The 20,848-nt window shown below is 44.1% G+C and overlaps 1 protein-coding gene across 2 annotated transcripts in view; it reads right to left on the reverse strand.

Annotated features, from left to right (window-relative positions):
• The window catches only part of LOC139553395 (potassium channel subfamily K member 10-like), a 48,342-nt gene that overhangs the window by 2,642 nt on the left and 24,852 nt on the right, over window positions 1-20,848 (reverse strand). For both annotated transcript variants that reach the window (XM_071365675.1, XM_071365674.1), the window contains exons 3-6: window positions 2,805-2,922; window positions 2,049-2,209; window positions 790-982; window positions 170-312 (exon numbers count right to left, since the gene is read on the reverse strand). In XM_071365675.1, the coding sequence (XP_071221776.1) occupies window positions 170-312; window positions 790-982; window positions 2,049-2,209; window positions 2,805-2,922 (615 nt within the window). The remainder of the gene's footprint in view (window positions 1-169; window positions 313-789; window positions 983-2,048; window positions 2,210-2,804; window positions 2,923-20,848) is intronic.

The raw sequence follows: 20,848 nt of genomic DNA on the forward strand, positions 1-20,848 counted from the left end.
GAGTGTCTCAAGGGCTCCAGACAGGGGCATCAACATGGCATAATAGCAAAACAGACACGGAAGAAAGGTGGGTAGGGTAAGAGATGAGTCTAGTAAGGAGTGACCTTTTAGTTTCCACTGCTTTAGATAATGTAATGACAGGCAGTGTAATGTAATGAGCAGCACCCACCTCCTCTTTGGTCTTTTTGGACAGCACTCTGAGCCAGTCTCCAATCATGCTCAGGACAGCAGCGAAGTAGGCCAGGCCCACCAGGATCCAGAACCAGACCAGAGGCTTGTACCACTTCATGTACTCGATCTTCCGATCCCCACCTGGAACAACAGAGGAAGAGTTGTTACAGTTATGTATGTATGTATGTATGTATGTATGTATGTATGTATGTATGTATGTATGTATGTATGTATATGCCTGTTACCACCAAGTTATTGTCAACAATAAAACATTTACCACCCAAAAAATATTTTAATTACAGACAGATTAGTAGGACAAGGGAGGTGGAAAGGTTCAGTTTGACAAACACAACATTTGTAATTGGGTTTTGAAGAGACTTTATGTTATATCAGCATTATTTTGGATTATTCTAGCCATAATATTCCCCGGGATAAGTCTTCCTGAGATATAATTACCGGCAGTCACTTTTAGCATCATTATTCAAGGGATTATCAATGTAATGCAGACACAACAAAACACAAGCAAATAAAACTTTGAGTTGATGGAGAATCCAATGGATAATTTCAGATAACTAAAGTCACAGTACATACACCTGTTATACCGTAACACTATCATACCTGCCACATAGTCCCCTATGCCAATCGTTGATAGCGTGATGATGACAAAGTAGATAGCATCCAGAGTCGTCCATCCCTCGATGTGTTTGAAAATGACTGCCGGGATGCCGACGAAGACTATGCACCCGGCTATGATGAAGAGTATGGTGGAGGTGACTCTGATTTTGGTCTGGCTGATCTGTTTGTGTTTTTGCTGCAGTACAAACAAGACATGGTCAGAGGACGACAGTAAGTCAACAATCACAAAGTTGTCAAAAAATGATTGATAAAAGTTAGCTATTCACAGTACATTTCCAGCTCAAAGACAGTAGGCTTGAAGAGATGCAGTTTCATCAATTACTTCATGTATCAATATTTATTAGCCAAAACACCCCAGAGTACCCCAGGCACCAAGAAAACCATACAAAACCACCCTTCCATTCATCCAGCAGGAAAATCCTAATTCCCAAACTCCCCTTATGTCACAGAAACTCAAGTCCCCTGGGGCTTTCAGTAGTCTGAAGAGGGGCTTAGCTCTACATTTTGGCTTTTAGATCCCAATAAACAAGATTACATGGACAGGGATCAGCACTCCTACTCTGAGATGGTTGATACATACAGACTGCTCACAGAATCTCAATCAGGTCCTGGCCCTCTACCTCCACTGCTCCCACACTACATCAAACACTTCTGCCCTCACTACAAAGACCACATCGTAATCTCAGCCTCAGCTAGCCTGACTCATGTATTGACTCCTTGGGGGGGGGGGGGGGACAAGAGTCCAAAACCATTCACTGAGCCTGGTATAATACCTGGATAACAGACATAGCTTTTACAGGGATGACTGTATCATCCTGTAATCACCCTATTCACTTTGCTGTTCACAGAGAATGGGGTGATTATAGGTTGGAGGTAATATGCCTGGTTTTCACTGTGTGTAGCATATTGGTTTAGGAAAAATGTATCAAGCCCTACAAAAATGTCTATTATAATATAATATTTTCAAATGTCCTGTTGCTGCAGGATTATTTTCCTGCTGTAGCAAACTGGCTCAAATTACGATCCTACATCTGTATATAACATGCCCCAAATACTCATTTTCAAAGACCCCTTTCCTCACAAAATAAGTAATCAAACATGGTGTGTCTAAATTAATTTGAATAAACTTATTGTAAGTTAACTATAACCAACTTATCTCTGAAAGCATCATGTGCTTATGCAGTTCCAGTAAATCCCCCTGTACATAACAAAACCCAAAGTTCTCAAGTAATCCAATTTACCCTGTATATCTTCTCCACCCTCAAGACGCTCTTGACAAATATGGTTCCTAGCTGGTCTCCGATGCCAGCCAGGAGGAACCCAAACAGCGGGATGCCAAATATGGCGTACAGGATGCAGAAGATCTTCCCCCCCTCCGTGCTGGGTGCTATGTTCCCGTAACCTGTCACAGTGGTGTTTTGTTATGTAAAGCCTGTGTTATATTCCTGCAGTTGGAGGTCGGAGGTAAATAAGCACTAAGAGAGGAAATAATCAGGTTGGGCTCAGAGAACATGACATGAATTACAACTTGCAGTAAATGGAGAGACAAAACAGGGCAGGGATGACTAAGGCACAGCTTCATCTAAACCAGCACGGTGGGATGTGTGTCCCTCTCCAAAGTGAGAGAAGCAGTGTAATTGTGTAAACAGATGAAATGGTATTCATATGTTATGCTAAAAAGACACCCTGGTGCCACTGTTCCTTCCCACCTCCCGATAGGATGCTATTATCGTCAGTAAATCATGTACTGTGAAGACACACACACACAGACATTAGCATAAAGTACATCCTGTGAATTACGTTTGTTTTATCCATTTCCCAGCAAGCTCATGATAAATAGCACACATTACATTACAGTAGTGTAATGCTGACAGAACTGCACTTGAATTAGCGAGTCACGGCACCCGTAGGTGACTTTCACGTCAAAGTGATATTGCTTTATTCTACTCAGTTAAGAGGAGCAAGTAATGAGTTAGTAGGTTGGTGATGGAGATTACCTATCGTTGTGATCACGGTTCCAGCAAAGAAGAAAGCACTGCCCAGATCCCAGTGACTGGAGTTGTAAGACGTGTCTCCGATTGGACTGACTCCTGCACTGACAGCGTCTATGGAATGCTAACAAAGAGAGAAACAGACAGAGTATAGGGTAGGTTATTTTAACTGGTAGGCTACATAGCGATTCCATACAGCTCAATGTGTAGTTAATCTGCTTAAACAGACAAATGGTGAACAAAATGAACCCAGAACCAACCACAGTCAAGCCCTTTGATATCTTGGAACCAATGGAATAACCTGTGTTGTCTTTGGTCTTTCAACACATGCTACATACAGTAAAGAGGACAGTACCATGCCACACTAAGCCCTCAGCTGATGGAAAGACAAAACCATAGGCCTAACATGTGTCTTGACTGCATTTAATTGCCACTATAAACTCATCATGGCGTAAACGGCCGCCCCCTGTGTGTGCCATACACAGCATGGGTTATGCAATGTACTTGAGAGCAAATGCCTGATGATTGTGCCAACCTCTTCAGATGAACCTTGAAGGTCACCAGTGGCAGGAGGATGTATGGTGGGGAGGGAGGGAGGGAGGGAGGGAGGGAGGGAGGGAGGGAGGGAGGGAGGGAGGGAGGGAGGGACACTGAGGAGTTAGGCAGGACAAGGTGGGGTGGTGTTCAGGGTTTTCCACTGTCCAGATGGCTAGCTGTGTGCTTGTGGCGTGCAAGGCAGGCAGCAGTCGTGGTCCGCCCCAGCACTTCTGCACTGCTGAACTGGCCAGGTGTGTGAGAGTCAGAGTCAGTAAATCTGAAGGGTTGGGTACCCACTGTCCAGGCACAGGGCACATCCATAAGGAACACTTCCTTTGTAATAATTACTATCAGGGCTTTACTGAGTGGTGGATGAAAGATGGCTGCATAGCAAATGTCAGATTAGTCCATAATATCAACAACATTAATGTATCACAGTCAATACTCACACCATACAACCCCATACTTAGCACATTCTTACAGGAATGCCAACTTCCTCTACTACGAAGACTGTTCAAAGTGTCTGGTGGTTTGTTGTGTGTGTGGCCAAACTTAAAATACTAGTGTTTTGGCATTTCCTCCTACACTTAGCGAACGTCCGCGGAGACAGTCACCTACAGGAAGACTTTTATATTTTGTTTTCTCTCCGATCTCAGGTCTTATTAAGTCCCTGACTTTTTTCTCCTGCTCTATGTCAGAGGCAGAGCATTAACATTAGAGAACTACAGTCTCCTACTACCTCTCATTGTCTCCTTATTCTGTACTGTAGCAAGTACCCAAACAAAGTAGTATATTATCTCCATTTTCTCCATTATATAATCACAATGTTTATGTGCGTTATACAATAAGGACTTACTGTAGAAATTACAAATATTTGTATATTTCCCTAAGGACCTTTAAATTCTGCACTTCTGCTGAAGTAGAGCTATTTCAGAAGAGGGAATCGTAGATTAGAATGAACGATAGAATGAAATTGCCTCAGCACTTGTAGCCTTCTTGATGGGAATATAGAAATACAAGACCAACCCATGCCTGCCTAGTAAACACCTCCTCCCTTCTCCTCCATGCTGTCAGGTGGTAGTGATGAGTACTCCCTCGTGAATATGGATCTATCTACCCTGCTGTCACATATACAGAGAGAGACGGAGTAAACAGCACATCTTCAGCAGAGCACTACTTTCTACACATCATTGCACATGCCCTCTAATATATATGTGTGACAGGTTAAAGGAAATACTCATAGCCTGTTATGCATTAAAAAGTATTAGTAAGTTCATAGTATGTGAGGATCTTAAAACATCTAAGGTTAAGAAGATCATGCATTCAGTATTAGTTGATAGAGATTGCTAACATTTATATAATTGTGTTAAAATCCGTCAAGCGTACAAAGGGTACGAATTGTGAGAGGAATGTGTAAACGTTATGTTGATTACTTTATTTTGTCGTGGGTAAAAGTGTTAATCTGTGATCTACTAAATGCTCTTAATCTATGAGCCTGAGATCGATTGCTCTGGTCTCCACTCAAGTTCCCGGAGTCTTTTCCTCATTGCACTAAAAGTTTCAATGAGTAAACAATACCGTACCACTCTCGTGATCATTTCTCCCCTTTTTCAGGTACGTTATTGATGATACAAAAGAGTAATTTAAATGTAATAACTCGCTAACATGTCAAGAGTGTTTAAGGTGTGTCTTAGCAACATATTGAGTAAGTGAGTTAAGTTTGCAGAGAGTAACATGAGCCCTGCTCGGTTGCAGCGAAGAATAGCTTCGTACTGAGAGTAGCTGCCATTTTATGTCGATTGTTGTCACGATCGTGTACTGGAGAGAATGAGGACCAAGGCGCAGCGGGATATGAATACATCTTCTCTTTTTATTTAAACGACGAAGATGAACACGACACGAAACGCTTTAACAAACTATAGAAAACAACAAACGACCGTGAAGCTAAATAACGTTGTGCACATACACACACAGGCTACAAACGTTCCACATAGACAATTACCCATAAATACATGATGCCCATGGCTACCTAAAATATGGCTCCCAATCAGAGACAAATGAACAACATCTGTCTCTGATTGAGAACCAATCAGGCAACCATAGACATACCTAGACACAACACTCAACCATAGACTATACTAAACACCTACACTGAACACAACCCCATCTACTCTATGAAACCCACTCAATCACACAAACCACACTATACAAATACAAAAACACATACTAACCCATGTCACACCCTGACCTAACTAAAATACTAATGAAAACCAAGATAACTAAGGCCAGGGTGTGACATAACCCCCCCCTTAAGGTGCGAACTCCGGACGCACCAGCATAAAGTCTATGGGAGGGTCTGGGTGGGCGTCTGTCCATGGTGGCGGCTCTGGTACTGGTCGTGGTCCCCACCCCACCATAGTCACTACCCGCTTTTGTAGCCTCCTCCAAATGTCCACCCTCCAACTTAACCCCACTGGATTCAGGGGCAGCACCGGACTAAGGGGCAGCACCGGACAAAGGGGCAGCACCGGACTAAGGGGCAGCACCGGACTAAGGGGCAGCACCGGACAAAGGGGCAGCACCGGACAAAGGGGCAGCACCGGACAAAGGGGCAGCACCGGACAAAGGGGCAGCACCGGACAAAGGGGCAGCACCGGACAAAGGGGCAGCACCGGACAAAGGGGCAGCACCGGACAAAGGGGCAGCACCGGACAAAGGGGCAGCACCGGACAAAGGGGCAGCACCGGACAAAGGGGCAGCACCGGACAAAGGGGCAGCACCGGACAAAGGGGCAGCACCAGGATAAAGGGCAGCACCGGGATAAGGGGCAGCACCGGGATAAGGGGCAGCACCGGGATAAGGGGCAGCACCGGGATAAGGGGCAGCACCGGGATAAGGGGCAGCACCGGACTAAGGGGCAGCCCCGGACTAAGGGGCATCACCGGACTAAATGGCGGATCCTGGCTGGACGGCTCTGGCGGATCCTGGCTGGCTGACGGATCTGGCTGCTCATGGCTGGCTGACGGATCTGGCTGCTCATGGCTGGCTGACGGATCTGGCTGCTCATGGCTGGCTGACGGATCTGGCTGCTCATGGCTGGCTGACGGATCTGGCTGCTCATGGCTGGCTGACGGATCTGGCTGCTCATGGCTGGCTGACGGATCTGGCTGCTCATGGCTGGCTGACGGATCTGGCTGCTCATGGCTGGCTGACGGATCTGGCTGCTCATGGCTGGCTGGCGGATCTGGCTGCTCATGGCTCGCTGGCGGATCTGGCAGATCCTGTCTGGTTGGCGGCTCTGGCAGATCCTGTCTGGTTGGCGGCTCTGGCAGATCCTGTCTGGTTGGCGGCTCTGGCAGATCCTGTCTGGTTGGCGGCTCTGGCAGATCCTGTCTGGTTGGCGGCTCTGGCAGATCCTGACTGACGAACGGCTCTGACGGCTCGGGACAGACGGGCGGCTCTGACGGCTCGGGACAGACGGGCGGCTCTAATGGCGCTGGGGAGACGGATGGCTCAGATGGCGCTGGGGAGACGGATGGCTCAGATGGCGCTGGGGAGACGGATGGCTCAGATGGCGCTGGGGAGACGGATGGCTCAGATGGCGCTGGGGAGACGGATGGCTCAGATGGCGCTGGGGAGACGGATGGCTCAGATGGCGCTGGGGAGACGGATGGCTCAGATGGCGCTGGGGAGACGGATGGCTCAGATGGCGCTTGGCAGACGGGCAGCTCTGGCCGGCTGAGGCGCACTGTAGGCCTGGTGCGTGGTGCCGGAACTGGTGGTACCGGGCTGGGGCGACGCATCTCAGGGCTAGTGCGGGGAGAAGGAACAGGGCATACTGGACCCTGGAGACGCACCTTAGGCCTAGTGCGTGGTGTCGGAACTGGTGGTACCGGGCTAGGGACACGCATCTCAAGGCTAGTGCGGGGAGCAACAACAGGGCACACTGGACTCTCAAGGCGTACTATAGGCCTTGTGCGTGGTACCGGTACTGGTGGTACCGGGCTGAGGGCCCGCACATCAGGGCGAGTACGGGGAGAAGGAACAGTGCGTACAGGACTCTGGAGACACACAGAAGGCTTGGTGCGTGGTGTAGGCACTGGTGGTAATGTGCTGGAGACACGCACCACAGGGCTAGTACGTGGAGGAGGAACAGGGCTCTGGAGACACCCAGGAAGCTTGATGCGTGGTGTAGGCACTGGTGGTAATGGGCTGGAAACACGCACCTCAAAGCTAGTGCGGGGAGCAGGAACAGTGCGTAAAGGGCTCTGGAGACGCACCTTAGACCTAGTGCTTGGTGCCGGAACTAGTGGTACAGGGCTGGGGACATGCATCTCAGGATGAGTGCAAAAAGTAGGAACAGGACACACCGGGTTGTGAAGGTGTACTGGAGACCTGGTGTGTATAGCCGGCATCAAATCTTCCGGAACTTTAACACAAGTTTCAGGCTGAGTACGAGGAACTGACACAGGTGGCATTGGACAGCTAACACGCTCCTCAGGGAGAATGCCATGCATACTCTGCCAAACCAACAGCTCTCTCTCTTCACTCTCCTCCAATTTCTTCAACAACTCTTCGAATGTCTCATAATCACCCCTTCGTTCACTCTCCTCCAATCTGTCCAATAACTCCTCGACCCTCTCAGACTCACCCCTCAACTTCGCCGACTGCTCCAAGTGCCCCCCTCCCAAATTTTTTTTGGGCTGTCTCTTGGGCTTCCTCCCGTGTCGCCTTGCTGCCTCCATCTCTGCCTTGGGGCAGTGATATTCCCCTGGCTGTAACCAGGGTCCTCTCCCGTCTAGAATTTCCTCCCACGTCCAGGAGTCTTGACATCGCTGCTGTTGCGTTGTTTTCCGCTGCTTGGTCCGATGGTGGGTAATTCTGTCACGATCGTGTACTGGAGAGAATGAGGACCAAGGCGCAGCGGGATATGAATACATCTTCTCTTTTTATTTAAACGACGAAGATGAACACGACACGAAACGCTTTAACAAACTATACAAAACAACAAACGACCGTGAAGCTAAATAACGTTGTGCACATACACACACAGGCTACAAACGTTCCACATAGACAATTACCCACAAATACATGATGCCCATGGCTACCTAAAATATGGCTCCCAATCAGAGACAAATGAACAACATCTGTCTCTGATTGAGAACCAATCAGGCAACCATAGACATACCTAGACACAACACTCAACCATAGACTATACTAAACACCTACACTGAACACAACCCCATCTACTCTATGAAACCCACTCAATCACACAAACCACACTATACAAATACAAAAACACATACTAACCCATGTCACACCCTGACCTAACTAAAATACTAATGAAAACCAAGATAACTAAGGCCAGGGTGTGACAATTGTGAATGAACATGTGCGTTGTTAATAAGATATTTTGCGGTGTTATGTGTATAATGGTTTTTCAAACACTTTATTGCCTGTTGATAAATTGAGTTATGGTTTACTGAGTTAAAGCTTTGTGCTTGACAGTTATATTGAATTTAGTATCTGTTTCAGTGAATTACAGCGTATACTGTTGTGACTTGAATAAGCCTTGTACCCTACAAACCTATCTATTTCCTGTAGATCTGTTGTTCTGTAATGTGTTACTTTTGTAAAATGATTGCACTAAAAGTTTCAATGAGTAAACAATACCGTACCACTCTCGTGATCATTTCTCCCCTTTTTCAGGGGCGTAACATATGCATGTGTTGGAAGTAAGAAGCAGAACATTACGTACGGTGTGTATCTAATTGGGCTGCTTTCAGTATTAAAAACATAAATAGACAGTTTATTCTATAAACCTGATTACCTGGATTGCTACTACCGCCCTTTAGCACTAACATCTGTAATCATGAAGTGCTTTAAAAGGGTGGTCATGGCACACATCACCTCCATCATCCCAGACACCCTAAACCCTCTCCAATTGACATACCGCCCAAACAGATCTACAGACAATGCAATCTCAATTGCGCTGCCCTCTCCCACCTGGACAAAAGGATACCTATGTGAGAATGCTGTTCATCGACTACAACTCAGCATTCAACACCAAAGTGCCCTTCAAGCTCTTCACCAAGCTCGGGACCCTGGGACTGAAAAACCTCCCTCTGCAATTGGATCCTGGACTTCCTGATGGGCCGACCCCAGGTGGTGAGAGTAGGCAACAACAACCTCTACCACACTGACCCTCAACACGGGGGGACCCCAGGGGTGTGTGCTCAGCCCCCTCCTGTTTACCCATGACTGTTGGCCACATACGACTCCAACTCCCTGATCAAGTTTGCTGACGACACGATGAAACAGATGATGAGACAGCATACAGGGGGGAGGTAATAAAATTGGCAGTGTGGTGCCAGGACAACAACCTCTCCCTCAACGTCAGCAAGACGAAGGAGCTGATCGTGGACTACAGGAAACCAGGGAGGTGCACACCCACATCCACATCGAGGGGGCCAAAAAAAAGGCACGGCGGTGCCTCTTCTCCCTCAGGAAGCTGAAAAGATTTGGCATGGCCCCTCAGATCCTCAGGAACTTTTACAGCTGCATCATTGAGAGTATCCTGACTGGTGATATCACTGTCTCGTATGGCAACTGCACTGCCCGCGACCGGAAGGCCCTGCAAAACAGTGGAGGCTCCTCAGAGGAGGAAGGGGAGGACCATCCTTCTCAGTCATTTTAATTAAAAACATTATAATTTTTAGATAAAACTATACTAAATATATTCACGTCACCAAATAATTGATTAAAACACAATGTTTTGCAATGAAGGTCTACAGTAGCCTCAACAGCACCCTGTAGGGTAACACCATGGTGTAGCCGGAGGACAGCTAGCTTCAGTCCTCCTCTTCAATAGAAAACCTAGGAGGCTCATGGTTCTCCACCCCTTCCATAGACTTACACAGTAATTATGACTAGGGCTGTTGCGGTGACCGTATTACGCCACACAGGCGGTCAAATTCCACGTTACCGTTTAGTCACTGTAATTAGACTTTTTCAAGCTCTGATGCTGCTGATGGTCATTAGTAGCCTACCATACTTGCTAACTGCCTGGTACTCAGCACTCTAGTGGTTAGAGCGTTAGGCCAGTAACCAAAAGGTTGCTGGATCAAATCCCCGAGCTGACAAGGTAAAAATCTGTTGTTCTGCCCCTGAGCAACGCAGTTAACCTACTGTTCCCCGGGCGCCGAAGACGTGGATGTCGATTATGGCACCCCCCCGCACCTCTCTGATTCAGAGGGGTTGGGTTAAATGCAGAAGACACATTTCAGTTGAAGGAATTCAGTTGTACAACTGACTAGGTATCCCCCTTTCCCACTCTATTGTCCCTCTAATCACGCTGACATCAATGCAAATGTAATCGAAAATCTAATCAAACACTTCACGAGAGCCCATGAGCTCATGATGCGCAACATTTCTATAGGCTATGCAATTGCGCGAGAAAACAGAGTGATGGCCTCTATTAAAAGAGGAGGATCCCATCAGCTTTCTATATTTATTTCTCAACTTTCCTAAAATTAAGCACATAGCTTATCTTTACAACAGGAGAATAGCCTACCTGGCTGGCATGAAAATGAACCACAGAAGAAGCGTCCTCCATTCACTATTTAAGTGCACAGATGACATGTAGTTTTTTTCATTGCCCCTGTTTTGAGACAGATGCATGATAAGCAAAGTATCAGAGAATTAATCTAGTACTGAAAGCATAAGCTACACCTAGCTAGCACTGCAGTGCATAAAATGTGGTGTGTAGTTTACTCAAAGAGAGACAATAGTTGAACAGTTTTGAACAAATGAATATCTTTAAAAATGAAGGAGAAGCAAGCTATAGCTATATTTTGTTGTATTTTTGTTCACTTTAACTTAGCTAGTGAATGCAGCTAGCTAGTTTAGCCTTCTCAAACACCCGGCTCAAACCAAAAGGAATGCTATGTTAGCTACTGTAGATGGCTATGGCTATCCAACACTGGAACTCTTCCAAGTCAAGGTAAGCTTTTTGGTTTTACTAATTTATTGCCACCGGGGCCCATTGGTGTAACTGCTAAACTGCTTGCTGCCTATACTGTACTGCATGATTGTAGCCGGTTTACTAACGCGTTAGTTCTAGTAGCTACGACAATGTAGGTAGGCTGTGTGTAGCGCGTTATCGGTTATGATATATTTGGCTTAGAAAGTGTTTTTCGCCTGGTCACAGAAAGCTGATATGTTGTGCACTGAAGTCCACAAGCAAAGGGAAAAGGTTCAGAGGAGGAGAGCACGTAGATGCAAGAATGCATAGTACAATGAGAAAAATTATCCATGGTGTTTGTATGTGGCTGCTGTGAAAGTTCACTGTGTTTGCGTGTGATCAGGTGTGTATTAATTCCGCCAATTCTGTTGAAAAACGTTTCTTAAACAGAAGTTTGTCGACTGTTGGACTAAAGATTACACCCTAGATCAGCTAGATGCAGGCAAGAGTGTGCAAGGCGTTATTAAATGTGTCACTGTCTGTCACCTTGAGTACTCAAAACCTTCTCTCAACCTGTGTGCACCTACGTTGTACATTTTCATTCATAGGCTAGGTTGTAGCAACCTCATGATGGGTATAGGAAAAATTAGAGTATCATGTAGTAGCCTAAACCTATTGATGTTACATTGAGCTGGGTGGATGGAATATGAATCACAGTCATCCAATATGCTGTAATAGAAATAAGGCCATGCTCATAAAAAATGATAATCGTCCTTCCTCATTTTAAAAGTCACCGACAGCCACTGCTACAGAGGGTGGTGCGGACGGCCCAGCGCATCACTGGGAGAGAGCTCCCAGCCATCCAGGACATACATGCAAGACGGTGTCTGAGAAAGGCCCGGAAAAAAGAATTGGCGGAATTAAATATAAATGCAACATACAACAAAGTCAAAGATTTTACTGGGTTACAGTTCATACAGTATAAGGAAATTGAAATCAATTCATTAGGCCCTAATCTATGCGTATGGATAATGTCTGGGATCTTTTATTTCAGCTCATGAAACATGGGACCAACACTTTACATGTTGCATTTATATTTTTGTTCAGTATATATATATATATATTACATTAGTATATTACCATAAATATATATATATTCCTGCTACCAGTCACTTTTCAGCTCTGTTTACACTGAAGGTACAAAACATTAGGAACAACTTCCTAATATTGACTTGCACCCCGTTTTGCCCTCAAAACATCCTCAATTTGTTGGGGCATGCCCATACAAGGTGTAAAACATTCCACAGGGATGCTGGCCCATGTTTACTCCAATGCTTCCCACAGTTGTGTCAAGTTGGGTGGATGTCCTTTGGGTGGTGGACCATTCTTGATACACATAGGAAACTGTTGAGGGTAAAAAATCCAGCACCATTGCAGTTCTTGACACACTCAAACCGGTGCGCCTGGCACCTACTACCATATCAAAGGCACTTAAATCTTTTGTCTTGTCCATTCACCTTCTGAATGGCACACATACACAATCCATGTCTCAATTGTCTCAACGCTTAAAAATCCTTATTTAACCTGTTTACTCCTCTTCATCTACACTGATTGAAGTGGATTTAACAAGTGACATCAATAAGGGATCATAGCTTTCATCTGGATTCACCTGGTCAGTCCATGCCACTCCAGTATCCCTGCACACTGAATAAGGTACTGGCACTGACCTGTATATACCTGCATTCTCAAGTTTCTTTAACTCTCATTGTAGTTGTGTGGTTTTTATTCTTACTTTTATTTGTATTCTATTTTCTATTATTATCTATATTATTATTATCTATATTATTATGGGGCGGCAGGTAGCCTAGGGGTTAGAGCGTTGGGCCAGTAACTGAAAGGTTGCTAGATCGAATCCCCGAGCTGACAGGTAAAACTTGGATTGGTTGCATAGGGCCGTAGGTTTTGATAGCATATGATTGAACATGCAGTTTTTAGGATAACTTGTACTGTATTCCAATGAATCTGGACATCACCCATACATCACAATATAGGATAGAAATTCATATGTTTCAAGACCTAACGCGACAACTACATTTTCTCCCAGTATGTCTGAATATGTCATGTTCAGATTTACGCAATGCAGCCTTATTAGGGATAAAGCATAAGGCAACGCTAACGCTGAGGTTTAGACTCTCAGTGTGACTAATGATACCGGTGCTGTCCAGGCTAAAACAGCAGTAGGCTCCACTGCCCAGGTAAGTCTAGTTGTCTATTTCCCTGCTTCTCTTGACTAAGCCAAGATCAACTTCACACTTGAGCAGTTGAATATATACACCAGGTTATTGTAAAGGAGAATGTATTCTCAATCACCTATCATCGATAAATAGAGGTATGAAGAAAAAAAGAAAAAATATGAGCAACAAAAGAACTGACCATAGACAGAGGAAGCATAGAGGAAATAGATTCATTGAGAGCATTTCCCTTGTTGTTAGCGGCACAGTCTGGAATATTATCTCTGTCCAGGTTTTACTAACAGATATTATTGTTCCCCTCAGGCTAAATCCTTATACTAATTCTATTCTCAGTTTAATTCTAACAGGAATGATGTGGTCATTGAAGTAAGATTTTAAAGGTTTCCATAGGTCCACTGTGCCTGGCAGAAATAGATTGTCCATAACTACATGTTCCTCAAGCAAGCCTTCCACCAAAGGAATTCTGGATCTATAGGTGGAACCAGAGATTGAAAGGATGAGTTCCCCCTCTCCTTAAATGTGCATTACAATCTCCACATCATTGAATTTAGGGTAGTGCATCAGTGAGAGGCACTCTATATTATAGAGGCTCAAAAGGTTAGACATGAAATGTCTGGTTTTAGCTCTGTCAGCGCAGCCTGAGTACCTCAGGACTAAAAAAAATATATATATATATTTTTTTTCACCTTTATTTAACCAGGTAGGCCAGTTGAGAACAAGTTCTCATTTACAACTGCGACCTGGCCAAGATAAAGCCAAGCAGTGCTTTAAACAAACATACAGTCAATAATACAATAGAAAAAGTCTATATACAGTGTGTGCAAATGAGGTAGGATAAGGGAGGTAAGGCAATAAATAGGCCATGGTGGCAAAATAATTACAATATAGCAATTAAACACTGGAGTGATAGATGTGCAGAAGATGAGTGTGCAAGTAGAGATACTGGGGTGCAAAGGAGCAAAATAAATAACAGTATGGGGATGAGGTAGTTGGATGGGCTATTTACAGATGGGCTATGTACAGGTGCAGTGATCTGTGAGCTGCTCTGACAGCTGGTGCTTAAAGTTAGTGAGGGAGATATGGGTCTCCAGCTTCAGTGATTTTTGCAGTTCATTCCAGTCATTGGCAGCAGAGAACTGGAAGGAAAGGCGGCCAAATGAGGAATTGGCTTTGGGGGTGACCAGTGAAATATACCTGCTGGAGCGCGTGCTACGTGTGGGTGCTGCTATGGTGACCAGTGAGCTGAGATAAGGTGGGGCTTTACCTAGCAAAGACTTATAGATGACCTGGAGCCAGTGGGTTTGGCGACGAATATGAAGAGAGGGCCAGCCAACTAGAGCATACATGTCGCAGTGGTGGGTAGTATATGGGGTTTTGGTGACAAAACGGATGTCACTGTGATAGACTGCATCCAATTTGCTGAGTAGAGTGTTGGAGGCTGTTTTGTAAATTACATCGCCGAAGTCTAGGATCGGTAGGATGGTCAGTTTTACTAGGGTATGTTTGGCAGCATGAGTGAAGGATGCTTTGTTGCGAAATAGGAAGCCAATTCTAGATTTAATTTTGGATTGGAGATGCTTAATGTGAGCCTGGAAGGAGAGTTTACAGTCTAACCAGACACCTAGGTATTTGTAGTTGTCCACATATTCTAAGTCAGAACCGTCCAGAGTAGTGATGCTGGACGTGCGGGCAGGTGTGGGCAGCGATCGGTTGAAGAGCATGCATTTAGTTTTAGTTGCATTTAAGAGCAGTTGGAGGTTAGTTAACACAGTGACACATACAATCACTATATAAATGATTCACTTTTCCTCTCTGTCTTCCTGATTAATTTTAGTTCTCACAAAACCTCACCTGGATTAATCAACCCGCTAGCTACATCATTCAAGCTGTATGGTTTGATGTCTGTATGATGAAAGGAATACATTAGTGTGACAAAAGAATATCCTTACTGGTAGACATTAAATTCTCTGCATGCTTAGTTAGCACTGGTTTTAACCCTACATTAAACCTACATATCATTAGAGATAAGTTATGCAATCATTCCACCTGGATTTAACCTTGAACCTGGGTTTAATCAATTGTCTATTGCTAATCAAATTAATCAGTGACTAGTGCCACAAACAGGTAGTGACTGCAACTTTACCAAGGGCATTGTAATGTTGCAGGAGTGTGTTTGTGTATGCCTGCAGGAGGAAACGCTTGAGTAACTGCTAATACAAAAACCCATTATAGATGTGCTGTAAATTACAGCTTTTCCACCCAGTAAAGACAGTTTAGGGCAAATAATATATTTACTATAAAAAAACAACTGCCTGTGGACAGTATAACATTAAAAAGCTCTATTTCAGAGCTAAAGCTCTTAGATAAGAAAAACAACAGGTCTTGATTGGAGTGGATGACACCATGAAGTCCCATTGTGCTACACACACTGAGTCATACCAACCCTGCCAGGCACTGCCAATTAGGCCCAATGTCCCGGTGGGCACACAGTGGGTGGGCAGCAGACACACTTCAGAGACACACATACAAACACACGCGCACATGTATTCTATGCTATTCTACGGGATCTTAGTCACTTCATGTTAACATATCTGGCATTACTCATCTCCAATGTATATACTGTTTTCTATACTATTCTACAGTATCTCATTCACTTAACGTTTACATATCTTGTATTACTCATCTCATATGTATATACTGTATTCTATACTATTCTACTGTATCTTAGTCCGTTCCGCTCTGACATCGCTCGTCCATACGTATATAGTCTTAATTCAATCCTACTTAGATTTGTGTGTATTGGGTATATGTTGTGTAATTTGTTAGATATTACTTGTTAGATACTGCTGCACTGTCGGAGCTAGAAGCACAAGCCTTTCGCTACACCCACAATAACATCTCCTAATCACGTGTATGTGACAAATACAATTTGATTTGATTTGATGCATGCATGCATGCACACACACTCTTCTCGAAATTGCCATATCGCAACCGACGCCCCTGTCAAACAGAATGACAACAGTGAGACACCGAAAGCTGGGCTACTGCCCATGGCCATCAGGATGAATGATGGCTGAATGACAGGCTTGACACAGCACTAATGGCCGGGCTATAGAACCTGTTAGGGGAACAGATAAATCCCAGTCATATTGATGGAGTGCTTGTTTTAAGAGTGCATGCCCCACCACAGGACATCTCTCAAGTGGGCACAGTTGCTGCTTTTACTGTAACCTCCTTTTGCTGAGCTTCAGACATGGATGTATCTGTCAAATGAAGGCTAATGTCTAGATGTGACTTGTTATAGAAGATGGGCATTGTCGTAGCGTTGACTATCATTAAATATCAAGACTGTTTATATTATCAAATCAATTCTCTATGTGTTATTATTCCTTATGTAATTAAACTAATCATGTAACTTTAATTAACTAGGATGTCGGGGCACCACGGGAAAATGTTTATAGAGTCTCTATTTCCTGAATTAACTCATCAGATATTTTCATATCTTATCAATCTATCAATGTATTATTACCTCATCAATCTCATTCCTGAATGTTGCAAACCATTGGATATCTGCACGAACCCTAGCATCAAATCATGAATCAGCGATATACAAATTGGCTTAATTATTTATTTACTAACTAACTAATCAATCACAGAATTACATAAACACACACACAATATAATTACATTGGTTACTGACATGATACACTGAAAAGTCCCTAGTGGGCTAAGCCATTATGACAGCTTGGTAGACAAAGGAAAGGGGTGGGGCCAGCTCAGGAGCGGAAAACTCAGAGTGGAACCCCGTACATACACTACAGTCATGGAAATGCTTATACTTTGAACATGAACAGCTGCTCATTAGAAAATAAATTGCAATTTACATATTTACGAGTGTATGCCTTTGTTACCCCTCTCTGCGATTGCCGGTCCGTCTGCTGGATAGACTGTTGACAGAAATCTCTGGTTTGTCCACCAGAGATCAAAGTCTTTCGGAGTTGTAGCTTGTTATAATGGATACGTCAGAGTACCATTAAGCCGTTCCACTGGTTGCGTTTACCAGACTAAAGTACTTAAACAGCTGCAGCCTGAATAATTGTTCTTTAGTTTGTAGATTTCTTAGCCATTTCAAAGTGGGAATGATCTCCACGTTCTCTGGTCTTGTCCTTTGGTAGAGTTGCCAACCTTTTCAACATGTAGCGACAGCTCCATGTTTTCTTGTCTAATGTAAATTTAGTCAGAAGTGGTTTTTGTACTGGAGTAGAAAAGGGGGTGTTCCATGACACCGATGTAAATGTCTGTGCTCACAGGGGCGTGGCCACTGACTGATCATAAGTTACTATGAAAAACAATTCTCATTTAGAGACTAACATCACATTACATCTTTCCAAATGTATTCCTATACACAATCATTTGTTTTATACAACATTCAGATGCAAACCCCATCATTGAGAAGTGTATACAAACAAAGACACAGTACTGTGTGTCTCCTGTCCTTCATGAGGTCACCAAATGAAACAAACTAGACATGACTGTTCCTTAAGTGTCCACGGACCACTCCAACTGCTTGGAATACAGAAATACTGTTCAATTATTCGACCTTTTGATGTCCAAGTGTCTCTCTGTGTTAACAAAGGGATTCTCAACTTTCATTTTGGCAGAGTGGGGAAAGGAGTTTCGGTATTTACAACCATCATAAACCTGTGGTGGGAGAGGGGGGGGGGGCTACGATCCTCACCCAAAAGGGGCACGTCATGACAACATGTACTGGAAATCAATGACCCAACCTAGGGCTGTGGCGGTCTTGAAAATTTGTCAGCCGGTAACTGTCATGCAAATGACTGCCGGTCTCACGTTAATTGACCGTTAATTAACATAAACACGTTTAGCATCTCCAGGCCTCCACACATACAAGCCACTGATGTGCGCTTTTAGAATTTTTAAAAGGTATTTTTAATATACACCATCACAATAAATCGATTATTTATTTTAGGCAGGTATAAAGAATCATCATGATATGAAGAAAATGTATTTCAGAAGAACGAAATAGCATCTTTTGAGTCAGTGAGTACATGTATGTTATCTGGCTATTTGCTATGCCATTGGCAGCCTAGGCTGTAGGCTAGTTAATTTAGCAGACAAGATATGCTTATAAATCCCAAGCCATTATTTTATATTATATAATTTTATAGTGAGAAGAATATAATTCAACTTGGATGAGGATATTTTTCACATTCCTTAGTAAGGTGGCTATGTTGAGCATAAAGGTGATAATTTGAAACAGGTCCTATATGCTAGATTTACTAGTTTATTAGTCTATTTGGCAACTTTAGTTGTGAATGACACCAACCTTAGAATGTCTTAAAAATCAAAACACATATGGGTTGCATGATGTGCCTATATTGATTCATTTAAAAAGTCACACTGCACTCTGTTCCTTGTGTCAGGCTGCACACGCTGTTCTCTCATCAAGTGATAATATTCTCACCCATGAGACTATTCTCAATTTCATCTTGTCTTTACTAATATGTGAAATTAGTTTGGATTTAGAATGGGCCATTATCAAATGGACAGGACAACGGGCAGGGGAAAAAGACATGTCATCCGTATGCACTCGAATAGCGAATGGAGGCTGCACGTTCCCATGCTTCCTTTTTCAATCATGCCGGGTAGGCAATGTGCTTAATATTAGCAGCTGAGAAATAAATATAGTAGCAGCTGGGATCCTCCTCTTTTTAGTGGCAACCATCAAAACGTTCACACCAGATTGCATATAGAAATGTCTGGGCTTATAAGAACCCTTATTTCACACCACGCATCAACCACTGTTTGAGTAGTAGCCTTTGCTTCTCGACAGGTGATATTTCGCCCAAACTCTGTATGCCATGGGCTCACCAACCTTGTTCCTGCAGCTACCCAGTACTCTGTATACCATGGGCTCTCCAAACCCTGTTCCTGCAGCTACCCAGTACTCTGCATGCCATGGGCTTGCAAACCTTGTTCCTGCAGCTACCCAGTACTCTGTATGCCATGGGCTCGCCAACCTTGTTCATGCAGCTACCCAGTACTCTGTATGCCATGGGCTCTCCAAACCCTGTTCCTGCAGCTACCCAGTACTCTGTATGCCATGGGCTCACCAACTTTGTTCCTGCAGCTACCCAGTACTCTGTATGCCATGGGCTCGCCAACCTTGTTCCTGCAGCTACCTAACACTTAATTTGGTAAACCAAGTGAAATCAGTTCAGGAACATCGATAGTATAAAAACTTTTTTACAACAAAACATATTTCATTAAACTCTTTACAGCCCCTCTAACTGCACGCTCGATAAAGGAATGAAGGAGAGAGAGGAGGAGATGGAAACGCACGGCGGTGAGGTATTCTGTAGCTAAATGTCAGCCTATTAATTTAGAAAAATTTACTAGTCTATTTAAAATCAAATACAAATTCACTATAGTTGTAGGCTAACTCAGTATGCCGACCTGCACAATCAATGAACCAACAGCTTCACCAAGGTCTATAGGCCTACATTCTATCCCAGCCATATGGATAGAACGTTTGGAGCGTAGTATAAGGTAACCAGTCCATCCAGTATACATAATAATACAGTCCAGACTCAAAGGCGATTACTACAGTTTGTTTAATTTTGGAGTATAGGCTAGACCAATTATGTACCAAAGTGTCTTTCTGCCGTGCGTATTAAGTGGTAGGCTATGTGTTGTATAACGGCACTTTTTTCAGGTTTGGGCTCATTTGCCTATCCATACAGTATGCATAAGTTCTAAAATGCGTATGCGTGTTCTACATGCGACGTCTTAAATGCTTTGAATTAATCATCACCTTAGAAATAATTGGCCATTATGTTGTGTTTGGCTTTGATACAAGATCCACATATCATTTGCATTGCCATCAGAGGGATTAGAGGGACAATAGAGCGCTGAGTACCAGGCCATTGGAGTCCTGCCGGTCGTTAGCGAGTTGGGTACTACAAATGTATCAGCCCCATTAATGTACAGATCGCATAGGAGGAGGAGATTACCATGACGCCAACGGTCACGTGGAATTTGACTGCGGTCATGACTCATGACTGCTGGTGTGGTGGTAATACTACACCTGCTGGTGTGGTGGTAATACAAAATAGCCTCCAACACTCTACTCAGCAAATTGGATGCAGTCTATCACAGTGCCATCCGTTTTGTCACCATAGCCCCATATACTACCCACCATTGCGACCTGTATGCTCGCGATGGCTGGTGCTCGCTACTATTCGCCACCAAACCCACTGGCTCCAGGTCATCTA

The sequence above is a fragment of the Salvelinus alpinus genome, chromosome 25, assembly GCF_045679555.1.
Source record: "Salvelinus alpinus chromosome 25, SLU_Salpinus.1, whole genome shotgun sequence".
NCBI classification, from domain to species: domain Eukaryota; kingdom Metazoa; phylum Chordata; class Actinopteri; order Salmoniformes; family Salmonidae; genus Salvelinus; species Salvelinus alpinus.